Consider the following 18,914-nt stretch of genomic DNA (forward strand, 5'->3'; position numbering starts at 1 on the left):
TAACACATCATGAGTTGTAAGTACAGATTCTATTTGTCAAGAAAAAAAATAAGTAGAAGGAAGACACAAGAGAAAAGTAGGCTTTTGTGGAACTATTACATGCTAGGTTGTTTATAATATAAACAGTGCTTTTTTAGCCTTGTAGAGAAAATTAAGTTAATATTGTCTAAGGTTCAGGGCTGCATGAATCCACCTATGCTGGTACATGCCAGGAAGGGAATTTTAAAATGGCATGTTGTATTAGTTAGGATGTTTTTGGCTCAGTGTAACAGGAAGCCAGCTCTAGTGGTTTAAAAAAGTCAGGCGTTTATTTTTTCTCCCATAAGAAGCAGCTCCATGATGCCACTGAAGACCCAGGCTCTTTCTGCCTTTCTACTCTGCCAAACTTGGCTGTGGTTTCCTTCCTCATGTTTCAAGATGGCTGCTGCCCTTCTAGGCTGGAAGGGGGAAGCTGATGAAAAAAATGTCTCCAAGTCTTTCTTTTTTTAAAATTGAAGTATAGTTGATTTACAATATTGTGTTAATTTCAGTTGTACAGCAAAGTGATTCAGCTATACATACATATATATCTATTCTTTTTCAGATTCTTTTCTGTTATAGGTTATTACAAGATATTGAATATGGTCCCCTGTGCTATACAGTAAATCCTTGTTGTTTATCTATTGTATATATAGTATTGTGTATCTGTTAATCCCATACTCCTAATTTATCCCTTCCCCCCCTTTCCCCTTTGGTAACCATAAGTTTGTTTTCTACATCTGTGAGTCTGTTTCTGTTTTGTAAATATGTTCATTTGTATTACTTTTTAGATTCCACATATAAGTGATATCGTATAATATTTGTCTTTCTCTGGCTGACTTACTTCACTTAGTATGATCATCTCTAGGTCCAGCCAAGTCTTTCTTTCCAAATGATTTCTTGGAGGTTTCTTGCTCATATCTCATTGGTCATTAATGTGTCAGAGTGCCACCTCCAGCTGCAAGGGAGGTTAAAGTGGCCATGTTTCAGCTGGACACACCGCTATCCCAAATAATATTTGGGTTCTCTTAGGAAGAAAAATGGTAAAGCTGGGTATGGGCTGTGCTATTAGCATCTGTATGCTATTAGCCGCAGATGCGAACAAGCACACAAATTCTTCAAAACACAAGTCATTTTTCTCTCCCAACATACGTAACAGTCAGGTTCATCACTATATAGCAAGTTAAATAGATACGAAGAGAATAAATCATATTTTGAACCAACACTATTTTCAAGTGCTATTTTTTTGTCCACAAGTTAGTCCATAGGTTGAGAGATTGTCTTTCCAGCTATTTATCTGAGCAGGAGCTAGTCAAAAATTCTTGACCACATTATAGAACTTCCTGCCAATGCCAACATTTACCTTACTGGTACATTTAAAAGGTCATTTAAAAGAAAAAAAAAGCTATCATTGCACCTCTTTGTTACAAACACTGGATTATTAGTAGATACAATGTACCTCTTTTTTTTTTATTATTTAAACCTGAAAGCTAAACTTACAATGTTGACTAAATGCATAGCATAATTAAAGCAATGAAACCATGACACAAATGATCCTTGACCTCCTGAAGCTCATAAGCTGCTAGGTTATGACCTAGCAGGGCTGTGAAACAGACAACCCTATAGCTGTAGCAGGCTTGCCTGGGAGATGAGTCCCAGGGGTGAGTGCCACAGGAGGGAAGCCAAGTGCAGTGGGAGTAGGGGCAATCAAAGAGGAGAGGTCTCAGCGGATTGAGATAAACAGAACAAACCTCGCGAGAAGACGCTGGCAATGCAGGTGGGAAAGAGATACACTTACTTACAGCTCAATGGACAGAAAACATGGAGTTGCTTCAGGTAACTACTGCCAATTAGAAAACATACTAACAAAAGCCTAGCGTGTGTGAAGCAGTAGGCGACGCTGCGGGCTGAAGGCCAAGCCAGAGTCTCCACGTAGCACAAAAAGAAGCTTGCCTTATTCGTAGCTGCAGACAGCTTAGGAAACTGGGTTACCACCTTAGAACTATGTGGTAATGAAAATGACTTCACGTAAGATGAGAAACTGCAGAACACTTTGGAAATAGAGTGCTAATGCTAATCACGAGAAGTGTTATTACAGGAACTTCAAACTGTCCGTTGATCAATGGACATGAAGCCTCCAATTATATTTTCAAAAGATCCCTGTTGATAATTCTACCCTTTGGTTAACTTAATTCATTTCCAACATTTCATTTAATTCATCTCAGCGTGTTGTCCTTAATCCTGCACTCAAAACAGTCAGATTTTATTACATGAAAATCTTCCTAATTTGCCACCGAAAACCCTGCGCTATTAAAAGACAGGACCACATGGTTTTTCGAGAGATTCTTTGTAATTTTCGCCTCTTGGCTTGCTTCGGACCTAGCCTGGCAGATAGCATAGGCTATTATTTCGGCAGCAGGAGAACATGAAGAATATAAGGGAAAAAGAGCCACTGGCATGTCGAAAGAACCTTCCTGTTTTTGCCACTCAATAAGTACAGAAGAGTAGGCGCTCGCGGAGGCAAAGAAAGGGAATCTTCAGGGTCCCCCGAGGAAACTTCTGATATGATAAATAACTTGAGGGTGGAACGTAAACGCCATCCCGGTCCCCACGCGGCCCCCACGGTGATGCAGAGCCTTCGCCTTCCCCCTCTTCCCTCTTCCCCCGGGCCGAGTTCCTGCCTGAGCTCAGCCTGCCCTCCCCGCCCGCCCTTCCGTCCGTCGGTCCTTCCGTCCGTCCTCCCTCCAGCGCCGACGCGGCGGAGCGCACCAGCCGGCGGGGTCAGGTGATTGGGTGACGCCCCGGCGAGGCGCTCCCCACCGCGCGCGGGCGGCGCCGCCGCGCTCTACGCCTCCGGGGGGAGGGGACTTCCCGGGAGCCGCCGGCGGAGGACGGGAGGAGCGCGGCGGGCGGGAGGGCTGAGCGGGGACTCGCTGCCGGCGGGCGGGAGACATGGATCGCGGCGAGCAAGGTGAGGGCGCGGACGCCACCGGCACAGCGCCTCCGGGATGGGCGCGAGGTCCGGCGCGGCGCTGGGGTCCGAGTCGGGGTCCGGCGCGGCGCGCGGCCTGGCGCCGGAGCAGGTGCAGAGGCTTCGGTGCCTGCGCCGCGAGTTGCATCCCCCGATCCGGATCCGGCGTCCTGGTGGGGCCCTGCTGCAGGGAGCGGCGCTGGCGGCCCGAGAGGGCGGATGGGGCGCGCGTGTGTGTTAGAGAGAGACGGAGCAGAAAGAAAAAGAGAGAGAAGGTTCTGGGAGGCGGCGGAGGGCTGGCGCCAGGCTTACCGAGCCGGGGCTGCAGATCGAGATGCGCTTTGGTGGAAAACAGTTCCCAGGGAGTCCTGTTCAGCTCGCTCTTGTGACCGGTGGAAACTGAGGGACTGAGGACAGTGGGTTGTTTCGCCCCGCAAGATGGGAACGTGAAGTCCTCCCCACCCGCATGTGAAGACTTTCTGCCCACTTCTCCTTAACGTGGTTAGGATTTTGGATGGCGTTTGAGCCCCTGGCGATGGCTTTGGATGCAAACATTTAACATCCCCCAGTTGTGGAGTAGTGGCTACGGGTTTATTTGCAGGCGGGGAATTTTTCATAGCAAGGGTCCCCTTTTACCCATCAAGGTGAAACCCCCCAACACAAAATCCCTAATCTGATTACTCTAGCTTTGGATGCACTTGTTTTTGAATATAGTGTATTAAGTGAAATTGCCTCCAGTTGAGTCATTGTTTAAGAGAGATGTGGCAGTCGGAGGGCAAGGTTTTCGGATTTAAACATTGCCACATCCTAGAGATCTTTGCTGATAATAACCCACTAACCGTAACACAGATTCGTGGCACGCTTTTAAAAAGATATATAGACGCTAAAAGAAAAAAAAAAAAGAGTAACGATATTAAGGTAAATTTTAGGAAGTGGGGGATAGGAATTATTCCTATTTTGAGTTCTAATACAACAGTTTTCATTAATTTTTTTTTTTTTACCCTCCAGTATTTACTTTCATGCATGTGAGTTTTTGTTGAAATAAAACCATATTCCATATATACTATTTTGTGTTTTACTTCTGATAAGTTGTAAGATAGAATCTTTGGAGCCTTCCAACCCTTCCTTTCTCCCCACCCCTCAAATTAATCTCACACCTGACATCTGAGTGTGTATATTATAAACATTTTATACAATATATTTTTTTAAGTGTCAGTTCTTTTCTTTTTTAACATCTTTATTGGAGTATAATTGCTTTACGATGGTGTGTTAGTTTCTGCTTTATAACAAAGTGAATCAGCTATACATATACGTATACACATATCCCCATATCCCCTCCCTCTTGCATCTCCCTCCCACCCTCCCTATCCCACCCCTCTAGGTGGTCACAAAGCACTGAGCTGATCTCCCTGTGCTATGCAGCTGCTTCCCACTAGCTATACAATATGTAATATATAGTGCATATGTAATACACTATATATACACTTGCACACATATTGTCTAGATTTTATACGTCTTGAGGTTAGAAGCATATACTTCATCTTTGTCCACGGTTGGGTAGCCTGGTGATTTGCACATGGTAGATATTTAAATGTTTGAGTCAAAAAGCCCCTCACAGGTCTTATATGTATTGTTAGGAGGAGGCCTATGGGCCACCAAATAAGCCAGCATTTTTTAATCTGGATTTTAATGGGGGCAATGAGGGTGTCAAATATGTGAACGTTTGTATGTCTTACGTTGTCATATTTAACATAAAGATGTTTTTAGAATACATAACTGTATGTGGTACTTGTCAAAGTGGACAAAGCTGTGTTTGACTCAGGTGAATGGAGTGACTAATTTTTTTTAGATTTTGTATTCTAGTTTGGCTGGTAAGAGTCACAGCCATTAGTACTTCTGTAATAGTCCAGTTTGCTGGTGCACTTTGTGTATTTTGTTTTTTTAAAAAATAAATAAATTTATTTATTTATTTTTGGCTGAGTTGGGTTTTTGTTGCTGTGCGTGGGCTTTCTCTAGTTGTGGCGAGCAGGGGCTACTCTTCGTTGTGGTGCATGGGTTTCTCATTGCAGTGGCTTGTCTCGTTACAGAGCACAGGCTGTAGGCACGCAGGCTTCAGTAGTTGTGGCACACGGGCTCAGTAGTTGTGGCTCGCGGGCTCTAGAGTGCAGGCTCAGTAGCTGTGGCACATTGTCTTAGTTGCTCCGCGGCATGTGGGATCTTCCTGGACCAGGGCTTGAACCCGTGTCCGCTGCATTGGCAGGTGGATTCTTAACCACTGTGCCACAAGGGAAGCCCCTTTGTGTGGTTTTTGTAGGACTAGTTTTTTTTTTCTGTGTGTGTGTGTGTGTGTGTGTGTGTGTGTGTCTAAGACATTTAATAAATTTCTTGGTTTATAAGAGGAGTCTTTTTCCATCTCTAATTTTCAGATGTTTTCTTTGGTCAGGTTATTTGTTAGTCATGTCAGTCCTTGCTTTTAATTGTCATTCTTGGACGGCTAGGGAAATCCATCCTCTTAAAGTGGAGAGTCTGGAGACTTGGCTCTAAACGAAAGACGAGCCACCCGCCTGGGCAAGGTCAGCTGACTCACCGCACAGCTTTGCTGTCTTAGAACCACATGGCCTTTCCTTATACTTTTGCTTTCTTCTGCCTGTCTCCTTTGCCTTTTCATCTCTATGTTCCCACAGCACATAGTAGGTGTTCAGAAATGTGTGTTGACTGCCTCAGATGAAAGGGAAAAGTGCCCAAGAGCAAGTACCTTCAGGTTCCTGTAACCTCCGATGTCCCTCTAAGTTGGTCATTTGCTTCCCACTTCCTCCTGTACATTTTTTCCTCTGTGTTTTAAAGAAGCAGAAATCTGGTTGGGTGGAGAAAGTTGCTGATAAAGCTGCATTGAGCGTAGAGGGTAAGTTTACCCGTCAGATCTTTGAACTGGTAGAGGGGATGGCTCAGTCTTCAGCGATTCCATAGTCTCCAGGCTGAGACTGAGAAGGAAGAACCTGCGTTTGTAAACCTGCAGGTTCACCAGCAAAGTACGTTGGCTGAAAGAAGGTTTATAAAAACCCCTGTGATTGTCACTTGAATTTGTGATTTTTTTCGAAGTATCTAAAACCAAATCAGAACATTTTAGAATTTGTTTAATTTACTTTTTTGGTATGTGTGGAGTTTGTTGTGTTTGTCCCTTAAAAAAAAAACAAACCTCTAGATGCAAAATTAAATGCCTTACCTCTTGTCTTAAGTACGTGTCTCTGTTGAATTGTCTCCTTATCCCTTACTTCTTATGAAGTTGTCAAAATCTGTCCTTTGCTACTGATTTTTAACAGAGCTATGAAGCTTTAAAATGAGCAGTTTACCTTTGTTTTCAACCATGTATTCTGAATGCTTTTTAGTATCAGCCTGAGATTCTGTTTCTCCTGTCCTCTACTGTACCCAGACTTTGTATACAATACTCTACTTATGTTGAGAGCGTTGAGAGCAGTCAACATCAAATGATTTAAAATGCACTGTAAACCACAGAGTGCCTCTCAGGAGTTATTACGCGTTCAGCCCAGCAAAGCACACTTAACGTGTGTGCTGTTTCCCATTTTGAAAGTGCAGTGCGGCCGGCTAGCTAGAGAATACATTGTGGAAAAAATCTCCTGACTGCCTTTTATGGGGCTGAATAGATAATTGTACTCGAGTACTCTCCTATGTTAGTAATAACTTGTCGTTTAGCACCATTATATTGAAGTGACAGTCACCTAGCCACTAAGCATTTTATCTGTGTTTGAATTAAAACGCTACCACCACCAAAGCTTTATATTTTAACGGGGTGAGGGAAGGCTGCTGGGGCTGAAACAGCTGGGAGAGGAGAAAGCTGTAAGAAAACCATGACACAATAATAGGTTACTATAATTTCAGCATGGTAATTATGCCTTAGAAATAACAGAAAGGTAAGGTGTCGCTCATTTACAGGTAACACATAGGGGTGAATGGATAACAGTTTTGAGGGTCTGCTCACAAATCTGTGGGTGTGACCCACCCAGGTTCTTGGTGTCTTTGGGCAAGTCTCACTTTCCATATGGTGCTAATGTCTTTGTTAGCTCCCATTCACTTCCTGCATTTATTTTTATGCAGCAACCTGCCTGGTCCCTAGGGAAAAGCTGAGTGGTAAGAGGGGTCGTGATCCTTCAGAAAGATCTCAAAACCGCGTAATCTGTGTACACAATAAAAACAAATACAATCACGCTTCCAAACAAAAAAGAACACCCGAATCTCCTGAACTTCTGTGCTGCTGGTCCTTTTGTTGGAGGCTCACATTATTTTATTTTCCTTGTGGGGTTAATTATTTCTGTTTTAATTGTTGACTGTTGTAAAAATCTCTCTTCTGAGACTCTTCCAAGTTTTATTTAAACTCGGTGGGTACCAGCTGTCCAGAAACCATAATCTTAGCAGTGTTTTTTTATTAGAAAAGTGTCCAAGGGATTTAATGTTTAGTGGAAGTTAACAAAATGTTTAAATTAAAAATACTTCTTCGTAACCGAGAGTATTGTTCATTTTAGTAAAGTCAGAAAATACAGATGGAGAAAAAGAACATAATGTTACCTATAATCCTAGTCTGGAAAATCACTGTTAACGTATTGGTTTATATCCATCCATGTATCTATCCTTTTAAACAAATCACAAAGTAATCTCCTATTGACTATTTCATCTTATATCTTGCCTCCCCTCCCTTTTTAAACTCAGTATATTTTAAAAATACCCTTCTCCAGCATCACTTTGACTAGTGTGACCAGGTAATTAATGCACATGATACAGCGTTCAGAATGACTAAAAGGTTGCAAAATGTAAATCTCCCTTCCACTCCTGTCTCTGAGGCTATTTCCCTTGGGTAGTGATGTCACCATTATTAACAGTTTCTTCTCCATCCATCCAGAGAGATTCTACTTACATAGGTGTACACACATGTATTTAAATACTATATATGTATGTGTGTGTATTATATAAGCTGTAGCACGCAAATTATTTAGCGTCTAACTTCTTTCACTGAAATACAATGTATATTTTAGAGATCATTGAACATAATGTTATATAGAGCTGTTTCATTTTCAGGGCTATTTGTAGATGTCTATTTGTAGATGTACCATGTTATGTACCATAACAGGTGATGTTTATCTTGTTCCCTATTGATGGACATTTAGGTTTCCCCTAATATTTTGCTATGAAAGCAAAGCTGCAGCAAATAAATCTGTATGCAAGTTATTTGATAAATGTGCCAGTATGTCTGTAGGAAGAATTCTTAGAAGAATGTGACTGTTCAATTTTGATGTGCTAAATTCCGCTCCATAGAAGTGGTGCCAGTTATTCGCCACCAGCAATGTGTGAGCATCTGCTTCCCTCCATCATGCGCCCAGGGTGTTGTCACACTTTTTCATCTTTGCTTATCTTGTAGGGGAAAAGGAGTTTCTCAGTATATGCTTTATTATATACTTTTCTTAATATGAAGGCAGTTGTACTTCTTTTGATATGTTTGAGATCTATATTGCATTTTCTGTGACATGTCTGATCATATACTTTGCCAATTTTTCTTTTCTCTTTTTCTTCTTGACTTATAGAATGTAGCCCTCTGTCCATGACATGAATTGCTAATATATTTTTTCCTAGTTTGTCATTCCTTTTTTGACTTTCTGGTGATTTTTTCCAAGCAGAAATACTAATTGATGGCGGTTTTTATTTATAGCTTCTGCTCTTGAATCATTCCTAGAAATGCTTTTCTCACTTTGAGTTTATGTTTTTATTTTTTACATTTAAATCTTTCATCCATCTGGAGATTATTTTGATTAAAAAATGTGAGTTATGAATCTCAGCCGCCTGCCAGCCCCTCAGCTGGCTACTCAATTGTCCAATACCATTCGCTGACTAATGGATCTTTCCTTTACTAATTTGACATAGTACTGTTATCAATACTAAAGTCCTGTATTATTTTCTTTCCCCTTGATCTGTCTGTTCATTCCCAGCAACTAAACGGTTTAAATTATTGTAGCTTCATAATATGTAAAAATGTCTGGAAGGGCTAGTCTCTCCTGTTCACTCTGTTTTTCTTCTTATTGCTAGAGTTTTTCCTAGCTATTCTTGCCAGATTTTATTTCCAAATGAACATTAGAATCAACTTGTCTGGATGCAAATTCAACAGAAATCCGTTTGGTATAGCTTTCTTCCCTCCCCGTTGCTCTCCCTCTCTCCCCCCGTTTCCCTTTCTCTTTCTTTTATTAGACCTTGTTTTTTTCTTTATTGAATGTACCAGTATATGTTCATCATAGTCGTACTATACATAATATATATATAGTTTTGTATTGTATTTTGGATACTATTAGATAATCAGAATTTTAACATGTCATTTAAAAAAGTATCTCCAAACTACATTTTTTGATGACTGTACCCTTTCAGCATTTGATGTTTATTTAACTGTTTCTTTGCTGGAATATAGATTGCTTTTCATTTTAGCTATTATAATACTTTAAAGAGAAATTGTTTTAAGATAAACTTCCTGATACAGGACAAAGGATGTCAGTATGTTTAGGCCTTTCATGCCTGTTGCTAAATCGCTTTCTGGAAAACATAATTGTTACTGCTTTTTCTTATTGTAGTAAAAAATGCATGACATAAAATATATCATCTTAGCTATATTTAAGTGTACAGGAAAGTATTGTTAACTATATGTACCTTATTGTATAAGAAATCTCTAGAACTTTTTCGTTTTGATGACTGAAACCATGCACCCGTTGAGCAACACACATTTCTCTCTCCACACAGCCCCTGGTAACCACCATTTTCTTTTCTGTTTCTATGAGTTTGATTACTTCACCTACATCATTAGAGTGGAATCATGCAGTATTTGTCATTTTGTGACTGACTTATTTCACTTAGCATAGTGTCTTCAAGATTCATCCATGTTGTTGCATATTGTGGGATTTCTATCTTTTTAGAGGCTGTATAATTTTCCAGTATATATGTATGCCCCATTCTCTTTATCATACTTTATTTTCTTTATTCATTCTTCAGTGGGCATTCAGAGGTTGCTTCCACCTTTTGGCTTTTGTGAGCATGGGTGTGCAAATACTCTTTGAGTCCTGTTTTCCATTCTTTTGGGTATATACTGTAGGAAAGGAAAATTTATTTCCCCTACCCTTCTTGGTTCTTTGGCTGGTCTGATAATCAAATTAACGTAGGACAGATTAAGAGGTGAAAAACAAATTTAGTTACATATGTGCGGGGGTTTTACAAGAATATGAGACCCACAGGCATTCAGGGAATTGAGACTTATATGACATTCTGAGTTATGGAGAAGGGGGTAGGGTTCTGGGTCTTCAAAGAGAAGGAGGACGATCACAGGAAGATGGGAAGAGCAAAGGTTTGGTAAACAAATGTTTGCCATGCCACGCAGGACAGTGGGATCCAGGGAGGACTTTGATCTCTAGGCCCAGTTGAGCTACCCCCAGCTCAACACCTCACCTGTGCTCTTTGTAATTATCTCTTGTGATAGTTCCCTTCCTGGACTAGACCGTCTATCTAAATCCTTTTAGGCAGGTAAGGGAGAGGTAAAAGTTTTTCCTGAATCTGCTGGGTCTTGAATGCCTTCAACTCAGAATAGTCCACATGCCAGAGTGGTATATTTGAGGGAGACTTGTTCTGAACCCCTTCAATACCCAGAAATAAAATGACTGGTATATATGGTAGTTCTATTTCTAGGTTTGTTTTTTTTTTTCTTTTTGCAAACTTCTATACTGTTTTCTATAGTGGCTGAATGGCTGTACCATATTACATTCCTACCAACAGTTATTTTAAAGGGAAATGGGAAGGTTGTAGGGGCCAAAAAACCGAAGAGAGAGGGAGCCTGCATGGGTTCTAATTTTTCCACATCCTCAGCTACCCTTTTTATTTTCTTGTTTTGATACTGGCCTACCTAATTGGTCTGAGATAATATCTCATCGTGGTTAGGATTTGCATTTTCCTGATAATTAGTGATGTCGAGCAGCTTTGCATGTGCCTGTTGGCCATCTGTATGTCTTCTTTGGAGAAATGTCTGTTCAAGTCCTTCGCCCATTTTATGTTTGGATTATTATTAGTATTTTTGTCAAGTTGTAGGAGTTGTTTATGTGTTGTGGATACTTAGCCCTCATGAGATATATGGTTTGAAGATGTTTTTCTCCCGTTCTGTAAATTGCCTTTTCCCTCTCGGTTGTTTCCTTTTCTGCAAGATGTCATTGCCCTTTAAAAAAAAAAAAAAAAATTATAAAGCTTATAGGTAAAAAAATGCCATCTCTTTTCATTTAAAATTCTTCCACTTGCTAGAAAGGCTGTAGATGATATTAGCCGTTTGTGTTCCCCTTTTGAGATTGTTTGCTCCTTCATTTTAAAATTGGGATCTTAGTGCCTTCTTTTACCCTCACCCCGCTCCCCTGTTCATATTAAACCTTTGTGTTTTGTGGCAAGTATTTATTTTTTTCTATTTTTATTTTGGTTATGTTGAACCCTTTATGTTATTTTTACTAAGAAAAGACATTATTAAGAGCAGATATTTTCTCGGTGACAGTTTATAGAGTAAGTTGCGTGGCTCTGAGTTGCTTTCAATACTTCCTTCTCTGTGTCTTTGTGTCTTCTGACGCTTTTGTAATCAATGCTAAAAGTAGTGGTTTTAGGCAAGACTAGTAATCTACATGCCTTGGCTTATAGGCATGGTGAATGTGTTTCATGTTACAGCTATGCAAATGTAAATGTCAGTTTAAAAATGATGTAAGACATGACCTTATAAAGTTTCAGATTGAGAATAAACAGGATTAAACTTCACCCATTGTATTTTGAGCTTTGTTGGAGGCATTGTGGTGTGGAAAAGGAGCTTATGGTGCAATCAGTAGGGCTGTAGGAATAAAGATAGTAGTATATCCACCTCACTAGGATCTGTCCTTGGCTAGATATGAAGTGTCAGTAGGAGAAAGTTCTTACGTTCGTATTCCCAGCTCTCAGTTGAGTGTGTGTGTAGTAGGTACTCCATAAATATTTGTCCTATTGCACATACATTCATTAGAAAGATTTCTAACCTATATAAAATCAGATGGGATTAGATAGAAAAGGTTAAGAATTAAGGAAAGTTAATTGTTTGGCAGGGAGACAAGAATACATGTTCCAAATGTGCTTATAGTTTTATATATAATCACTGAAAATCTGGTCTGTAAATAGAAACCAAACTGGTACTTTACTTCCCAAGTATATATGTAAGAGTGCGTGTGTATACATTTACAGATAGAGGAGGAGACAGTGCTGGTTAAATTTTTGTTCTCCAAAGGATGTTGGATGTAGTGCTCAGTAAATACTTTCATAAATATGTTTTCTATACTATTTTACTGAGGGTAGTTATTTGATGCTAATGTATCCTGAACTTAGGAGGCAAGGATGGTGTCAATACATTTTAGAAGTTTTCTTTGAATGCAGTTGAGAAGGGTAATGGGGTTGCTGACAGTGGTGGAAAGGGTTTGCTACTAGTTAACCAGAAGACAAATTATGTAAAGAGGGAAAAATGCAAACATTTTGGCTGGCTGGGGCATTTTAGCAAAGGGGTGACCAACTTTCCATTTTGGTATATACTGAGTGTATCACTTCCGGTATATCACTTTATTAGTGATCAGAATGGTGATGATCATGATTCCATCTGGTTTTTGCAGAACTCTTTCTAATTTTTCTTCATATTATTCCATTTCCGTCTTTCAGTGCTGCAGGGTGGTAGAGCGGGTATCATTTCCATTTCACACATGAGGAACCAGAAGCTGAGTGACCATGACCTCCCCATTCTTCCTCTACTAGATGTGGAGAGTTTTACAAAAACTTGGTCGCACACCTGTTGTCTCTAAGAGAGTAACCTAGTGGCCAAGAACAATTTAAACTACATTTGCAAACAGTTTAAAGGGCTGGGGACACTAAGTACTTTTTAGAAATGTTTCCTTCCAACTGATTAAAACAAAATTGGAATCTGAAGGGACACCACTTCAGGCCCTGCATTATAATGACCTAAGTTTTCCAACTGGGGTTTTACTGGGTCACATTTAGTAATACCACTACTACCACTAATGCCAGCAACAACAACATCTGCTGGGTGTTTTCTATATACTAGGTCTGTTCTAAATGCTTTTTTTTTTTCATTTTGAAAATTTTTGTAACAAACCTGTGAGCCACACTCATAATATCCTTGCTTTACAACTGAAGAAACAAAATGTGAAAGAATGAAGTAATGGGACTTCCCTGGTGGTGCAGTGGTTAAGAATTGGCCTGCCAACGCAGGGGACACAGGCTCAAGCCCTGGTCCAGGAAGATCCCACATGCCGCGGAGCAGCTAAGCCCGTGCGCCATAACTACTGAGCCTGCGCTCTAGAGCCCACAAGCCACAACTGCTGAGCCCACGAGCCACAACTACTGAAGCCCGCGTGCCTAGAGCCTGTGCTCTGCAACAAGAGAAGCCACCGCAATGAGAAACCTGAGCACCGCAGCGAAGAGTAGCCCCTGCTCAATACAATTAGAGAAAGCCAGCCCGCAGCAACAAAGACCCAACACAGCCATAAATAAATAAATAAATAAATTTACTTATTTAAAAAAAAAAAAGAATGAAGTAATAACTTCTCCAAGGGCACATAGCTTGATGCAGACAGAGCTGGGTTTTAAATCTGAAATATTTGGCCATATAGTTCATGTCCTTATGCAACATATTATACTACCTAAAAGTTCTATATCTTGTCCCTTTTCCTTTCGGAGGTGTTCTAAAGGGTGCCATGCTATGGTAGCTACCATGGGAAGGGCGCAGTAGGACTTGTATCTACACCAGACTATGGCCATGTGTCTGTCCCCGTGCACCAGAACTCATTGTAAATGTTCAGGGCAAAGAATGCTGGACCTGAAGTTACGTCTGGGTTCAAAATTTGGCTTCATCACTTTTTGGTGATGAGACATCGGATCAGTCACTCAACCCTTTGAGGCTGATAATACCTCAACTGTTTGCGAAAATTGAGTAAAAATCTGTGACTAGCACTGGGGTTCAATAGGTACTGATTCTGAAATGGAATGTGAGCATTTCTGTAAAATGATAATTCAGTGGTTCCCCATTCAAATTAAACATTTCGTTTATTTATAGACAATTATGATATGATGCCTGCCCTCAGGCTTACAGGCCAGGCTGAAGAAACACACAGAGAACTTGGTCACTGTAGTCAAGTGGAGGTTGTAAGGGCTGCATGACAGGCTGAGGAGAAAGTGAGCAACTCTGGCTGGTCATCAGGAGAGGGGTCTCATAGCAGGTGACCTTTGAACTTGGACTTGAAGGCTAAGTAGGTGAGAGAAGGAAGGGTGAGGAAGGGAATTTGGGAAGAAGGTTCAGAGGCGTGAAAGGGCTGGTGATCCTCAGAAGTTCCTTGTGGCTGGACTTCTAGGTGGTCGCTAGGGGTGTGTGAGCACTCTTGTGCACTGGGATCAGGAATCAGGACTCTGTTCTGATAGGCAGGTGGTAGGTGGGTGGGAGTTTCGTTTTAGAATAGCATTTTGCCAGCTGCATAGAAGGTACTAGCAAAGCAGGCAGGGGGTATCACTGTGTTCCACGCCAGAGGTGGTGGTGCTGGATTCCCGAGGGATCTTTGGGTAGAACAAGTCAGATGTGAGGGGAGAGGATCTGAGGATAGGAAAGAACAGACAAGGGCTTTCAGATCACATGGAAAACAGGAAAGAGAGCAGAGGCAGGCAGAAGGAAGGGAATTCCATTTGGAGTGTGTTACATCTGAGGTCTGTTCTGTTTATCCAAAGCTGCATAAAAGATCACCCCAAAACCTAGTGGTTTAAAACCATAGCATTTTTTGTATGGTCACAGATCTGTAATTTGAGCAGGGCTTGGTGGGGACAACTTGTCTCTGCTCCACTCAGCTCAGCTGGGAGGCTTGCAGCATGAGGCTGGGCTCATCCAAAGGCTCACTCACTGACACGAAGGTGGCTGTACTGGGGAGATGCCAGCAGCTGGGGCTCCTCGGGCACCTGACTCAATCCCCATGGTCTCCAGTGTAAACAGCATGAGCTGTTTGAGGATGGTGATTTGCTTGCCTGTGTTGAGTACTGTTTTTAGCTGGAGACCATGTTCTTGACCCAGCAGCATACAGCCTCAGTGTGCCTGGGCTTCTTATGTGTTACTCCAGGGCCCCCAACCTGTGGGTCCTAAGAGAGAGGCAGGCAGAGGCTGTGTCTTTGCGTGACCTAGCCTTGAAGTCACGTGGCATCACTTACTCCTCATTCTGTTAGAAATGCGTCACAAAGACTGGCTGAGATTCAAGGAGAGGGGAATTAGACTCCACTTTTGGTGAGAAGAGTGTACACACGACAAACGTGTGCACATGTTTTAAAACCACCACCAGGTCCTTGTGGGATGCTGGTGTGGATGGGTTCATGGGTGAACTATGGATCTTGAAGAGAAGGATCTGGGACAACCTAAATGTCCATTGACAGAGGAATGGATAAAGAAGATGTGGTACATATATACAGTGGAATACTACTCGGCCATAAAAAAGAATGAAATAGTGCCATTTGCAGCAACATGGATACAACTAGAGATTTCCATACTAAGTGAAGTAAGTCAGAGAAAGACAAATATCATATGATATCACTTATACGTGGAATCTAAAATATGGCACAAATGAACCTATCTATGAGACAGAAACAATCATGGACATAGAGAACAGACTTGTGGTTGCCAAGGGGGAGGGAGGGGAAGGAGAGGGATGGACTGGGAGCTTGGGGTTGGTAGATGCAAACTATTACGTTTAGAAAGGATAAACAACAGGGTCCTATTGTAGAGCACAGGGAACTATATTCAATATCCTGTGATAAACCATAACGGAAAAGAACAGAAAAAAAGAATGTCTCTGTGTGTATAACTGAGTCACTTTGCTGTACAGCTGAGATTGCCACAACATGGTAAATCAACTACACTTTAATAACAAAAATTAAAAAAAAAAAAAAAGAAGGAACTGGGCAGGAGAGCAAGGTTTGGGAGACATGTGATCATTTGAAGCTATTAACTATTAGCGTATTACTTACATATTAGCACATGTGATATTTGAAGCCATTAAGTTGCTGAGACAGCCCAGGAACAAAAGTAGAACAGAACATGGAATCTGAAGATTTCAGGGCAGGGAGAGGAAGGTACAGGAATAGGGAGTTTAACTTTCAAAGGCCCTGGAGAGGCCAGGTAGATCGAGGGGGGACAGTAGATGTTGGCTTTGGTGTTAAGAACCAGTCATGGATAATGCTGAGAGATTCAAGCTCCAAGGGTTGGGAGGGGGTTGAGGAGAATGGAGCGGGCAGAACCCATGGATTTGGGGCCTGTGAGAATGGTCAAATGTGGTTTTAAAAAAAAACAACCCACAAATTGAGAGACTGCTCTTTCAAGAAGCAAGGTGGTTTTTTTTTTGTTGTTGTTGTTGTTTTTTGCGGTACGCGGGCCTCTCACTGCTGTGGCCTCTCCCGTTGCGGAGCACAGGCTCCGGACGCGCAGGCTCAGCGGCCATGGCTCACGGGCCTAGCCGCTCCGCGGCACGTGGGATCTTCCCGGACCGGGGCACGAGCCCGTGTCCCCTGCATCGGCAGGTGGACTCTCAACCACTGCGCCACCAGGGAAGCCCCAAGGTGGTGTTTTAAAGGGAAATTTGGATTACATCGGTGATTTGCTTGCCTGCACTGAGTGTTGGTTTTTGTTTTCATGCGCAGAGAGGATGCTTGTTTGACCTCTGTGCATGTTTGTAAAATGAGAGAAGAAAGCGAGGCAAGGGAGAATAACTGGATTTGCTATTCCTGTATATGTCACTGGTTTTAGTTAAGATGCTTTTAAGGCGAAATGTATTTTAATAGTCCTGTCCTAGAGTTTGACCTTCAAGGCGCTCAAGTCTGTAAGCAGTCATTCACTTTAATGTGTAAGAGCCTTGCGGAGAATAGGTATTTATCAAATACCGGCAAAACGAACGCATTATACATTCTGTGGGTGGTATGAGAGCCAGAGAAGCAATTTAGCCTTGAGGTGACATTATAGCCAAATCATAGTAAAGCTGTGATGTTTTTCTAAACCAGTGATTTCTCAGGGCAAACCTGAATTGTGAGCGCCCCCTTTTCATCGTGGAACGTGTCGGCTGCGGGGCTGATTTATGCAGCGTCTGAATTTGTCAAATAGCCTCTTGAGAAATGATTTTCCCTCCAGAGAGGCTGTACCCGCACTGGAAAGTCAGCCAGCTGTTCTCCTTGGGTCACGGTTGACCTTTCAGTCGGTTCTCCTGGTGGTGTTTCAGTGGGTGGCTGCCGTTCACTGCTTCAGGAATTCAATGAAGATTTTGACTAACAGTAAAGATAACATGACAGCTTTCTCTTGGTTTAGGGGCTTTTATTTTTCCCAGAATTACAATCTCTTCCCAAACTTCCTTCCTCTTTTTAGCCCTGAGAAGAGACTCCAGTCCTGGGAGCCTTGCTGCCCTGCAGGTAGCCTCTGACTGGGGCTGTGGTCACTACCCATGAAGGTCTGATGACATTGTCCTAGTCTGATTATTCTCTTCACAATGGCAACTGTAGCTGTTAAATTTGAAATTCAGCGACCTCTTATGTAACAACCAACTTTTCAAAGTATACTAGGTCCCCAGTGTTCATGGCATCATTACTTACAATTGGCAAGGTATGGAAGCAACCTAAGTGTCCATCAGCAGATGAATGGATAAAGAAGATGGGTATATATACAATGGAATGCTACTCAGCCATAAAAAAGAATGAAAATTTGCCATTTGTAGCAACACGGATGGACTTGGAGGGCATTATGCTAAGTGAAATAAGACAGATAGAGAAAGATATATGTATGATATCAATTATATGTGGAATCTAAAAAATACAACAAACTAGTGAGTAAAGCAAGAAAGAAGAAGACTCACAGATATAGAGAACAAACTAGTGGTTACCACTGGGGAGAGGGAATAGAAGAAAGGCAATGTAGGGATAAGGGAAAAAAAGGTTATTATGGGATTATATGAAGTCATATGTGTGAAGCTTTTGAAAGTTGTAAAGCACTATAGAATTTAAAGAATCTTTCATTCAATATAAAAAACAAAGGAGCAAAGTGCACTAGGTCACTTTGATAATTCCCTAAAATCCAAAGTGATGCATAAACCTCAGATCCCATATCAGTCTGTCCATTCCCCTCAGTTCGGGTGTATGCACGGTTGTTTCTTTCAGTTTTCTGTTGTCCATCTTTGCTTTTCCCTTCTCCTTCCCTTAGCCTTTCTCTCGTTTCCCGTCTTTTTACTGCACCTAATTTCCACTTTCTTCTTTCTCTTTTTAATCTTTTCTCATTTGGGGACATAAAATGGAACTCAGGAGTTTTGTTGCTTTTGTTCTTTTTGTTTTGCTTTTACTTAAGGGATTTCATGGATTTATTCAATATGTTTTGTGTTTCCTATTAGTATTAATTTTTTTTTCTTTAGGAATAAAAAACCCCCCTGAAAAGAGGTTTCCTAGTTTGTTCATTTATTATTAATTAATTTCATTGCTATTGTGAAGCTAATTTAGGTCTCTGTCTCTCCCTCACCCCCCCCTTTTTGGTGTGTGTATAATGATTCAAAGCTTAGAAAAAAATATTTCAAGTTATTAATTGGGAATTTTCAAAAATTATACTGTAATGGTTGAACTATTTGGGTTTCTCTGTGTGAATTCTGGGCAAAGGTAGAAACACTTGGAGGCCATATCATTTTTAAAACTTATTAGCACCCCTATGTTCATAGCAGTACTCTTCACAATAGCCAAGACATGGAAACAACCTAAATGTCCATTGACAGATGAATGGGTAAAGAAGATGTGGTATATATACACAATGGAATATTACTCAGCCATAAAAAAG

At 41.3% G+C, this 18,914-nt stretch overlaps 1 protein-coding gene across 4 annotated transcripts in view; it reads left to right on the plus strand.

Annotated features, from left to right (window-relative positions):
* Positions 1 to 2,882: 2,882 nt before the first annotated feature.
* The window catches only part of TPD52 (tumor protein D52), a 119,133-nt gene continuing 103,101 nt past the window's right edge, over positions 2,883 to 18,914 (plus strand). For 3 of the 4 annotated variants that reach the window (XM_089899021.1, XM_089899020.1, XM_089899022.1), the window contains exon 1: positions 2,883 to 2,989. In XM_089899021.1, coding sequence (XP_089755147.1) covers positions 2,971 to 2,989 — 19 coding nt within the window. In that variant the 5' untranslated portion in view covers positions 2,883 to 2,970. The remainder of the gene's footprint in view (positions 2,990 to 18,914) is intronic. The other variant, XM_030763748.2, reaches the window with a different exon arrangement.

Source organism: Delphinapterus leucas, chromosome 17 (genome assembly GCF_059928025.1).
Source record: "Delphinapterus leucas isolate spDelLeu-1000000601 "Yukka" chromosome 17, BTC_Dleu_Yukka2, whole genome shotgun sequence".
NCBI lineage: Eukaryota > Metazoa > Chordata > Mammalia > Artiodactyla > Monodontidae > Delphinapterus > Delphinapterus leucas.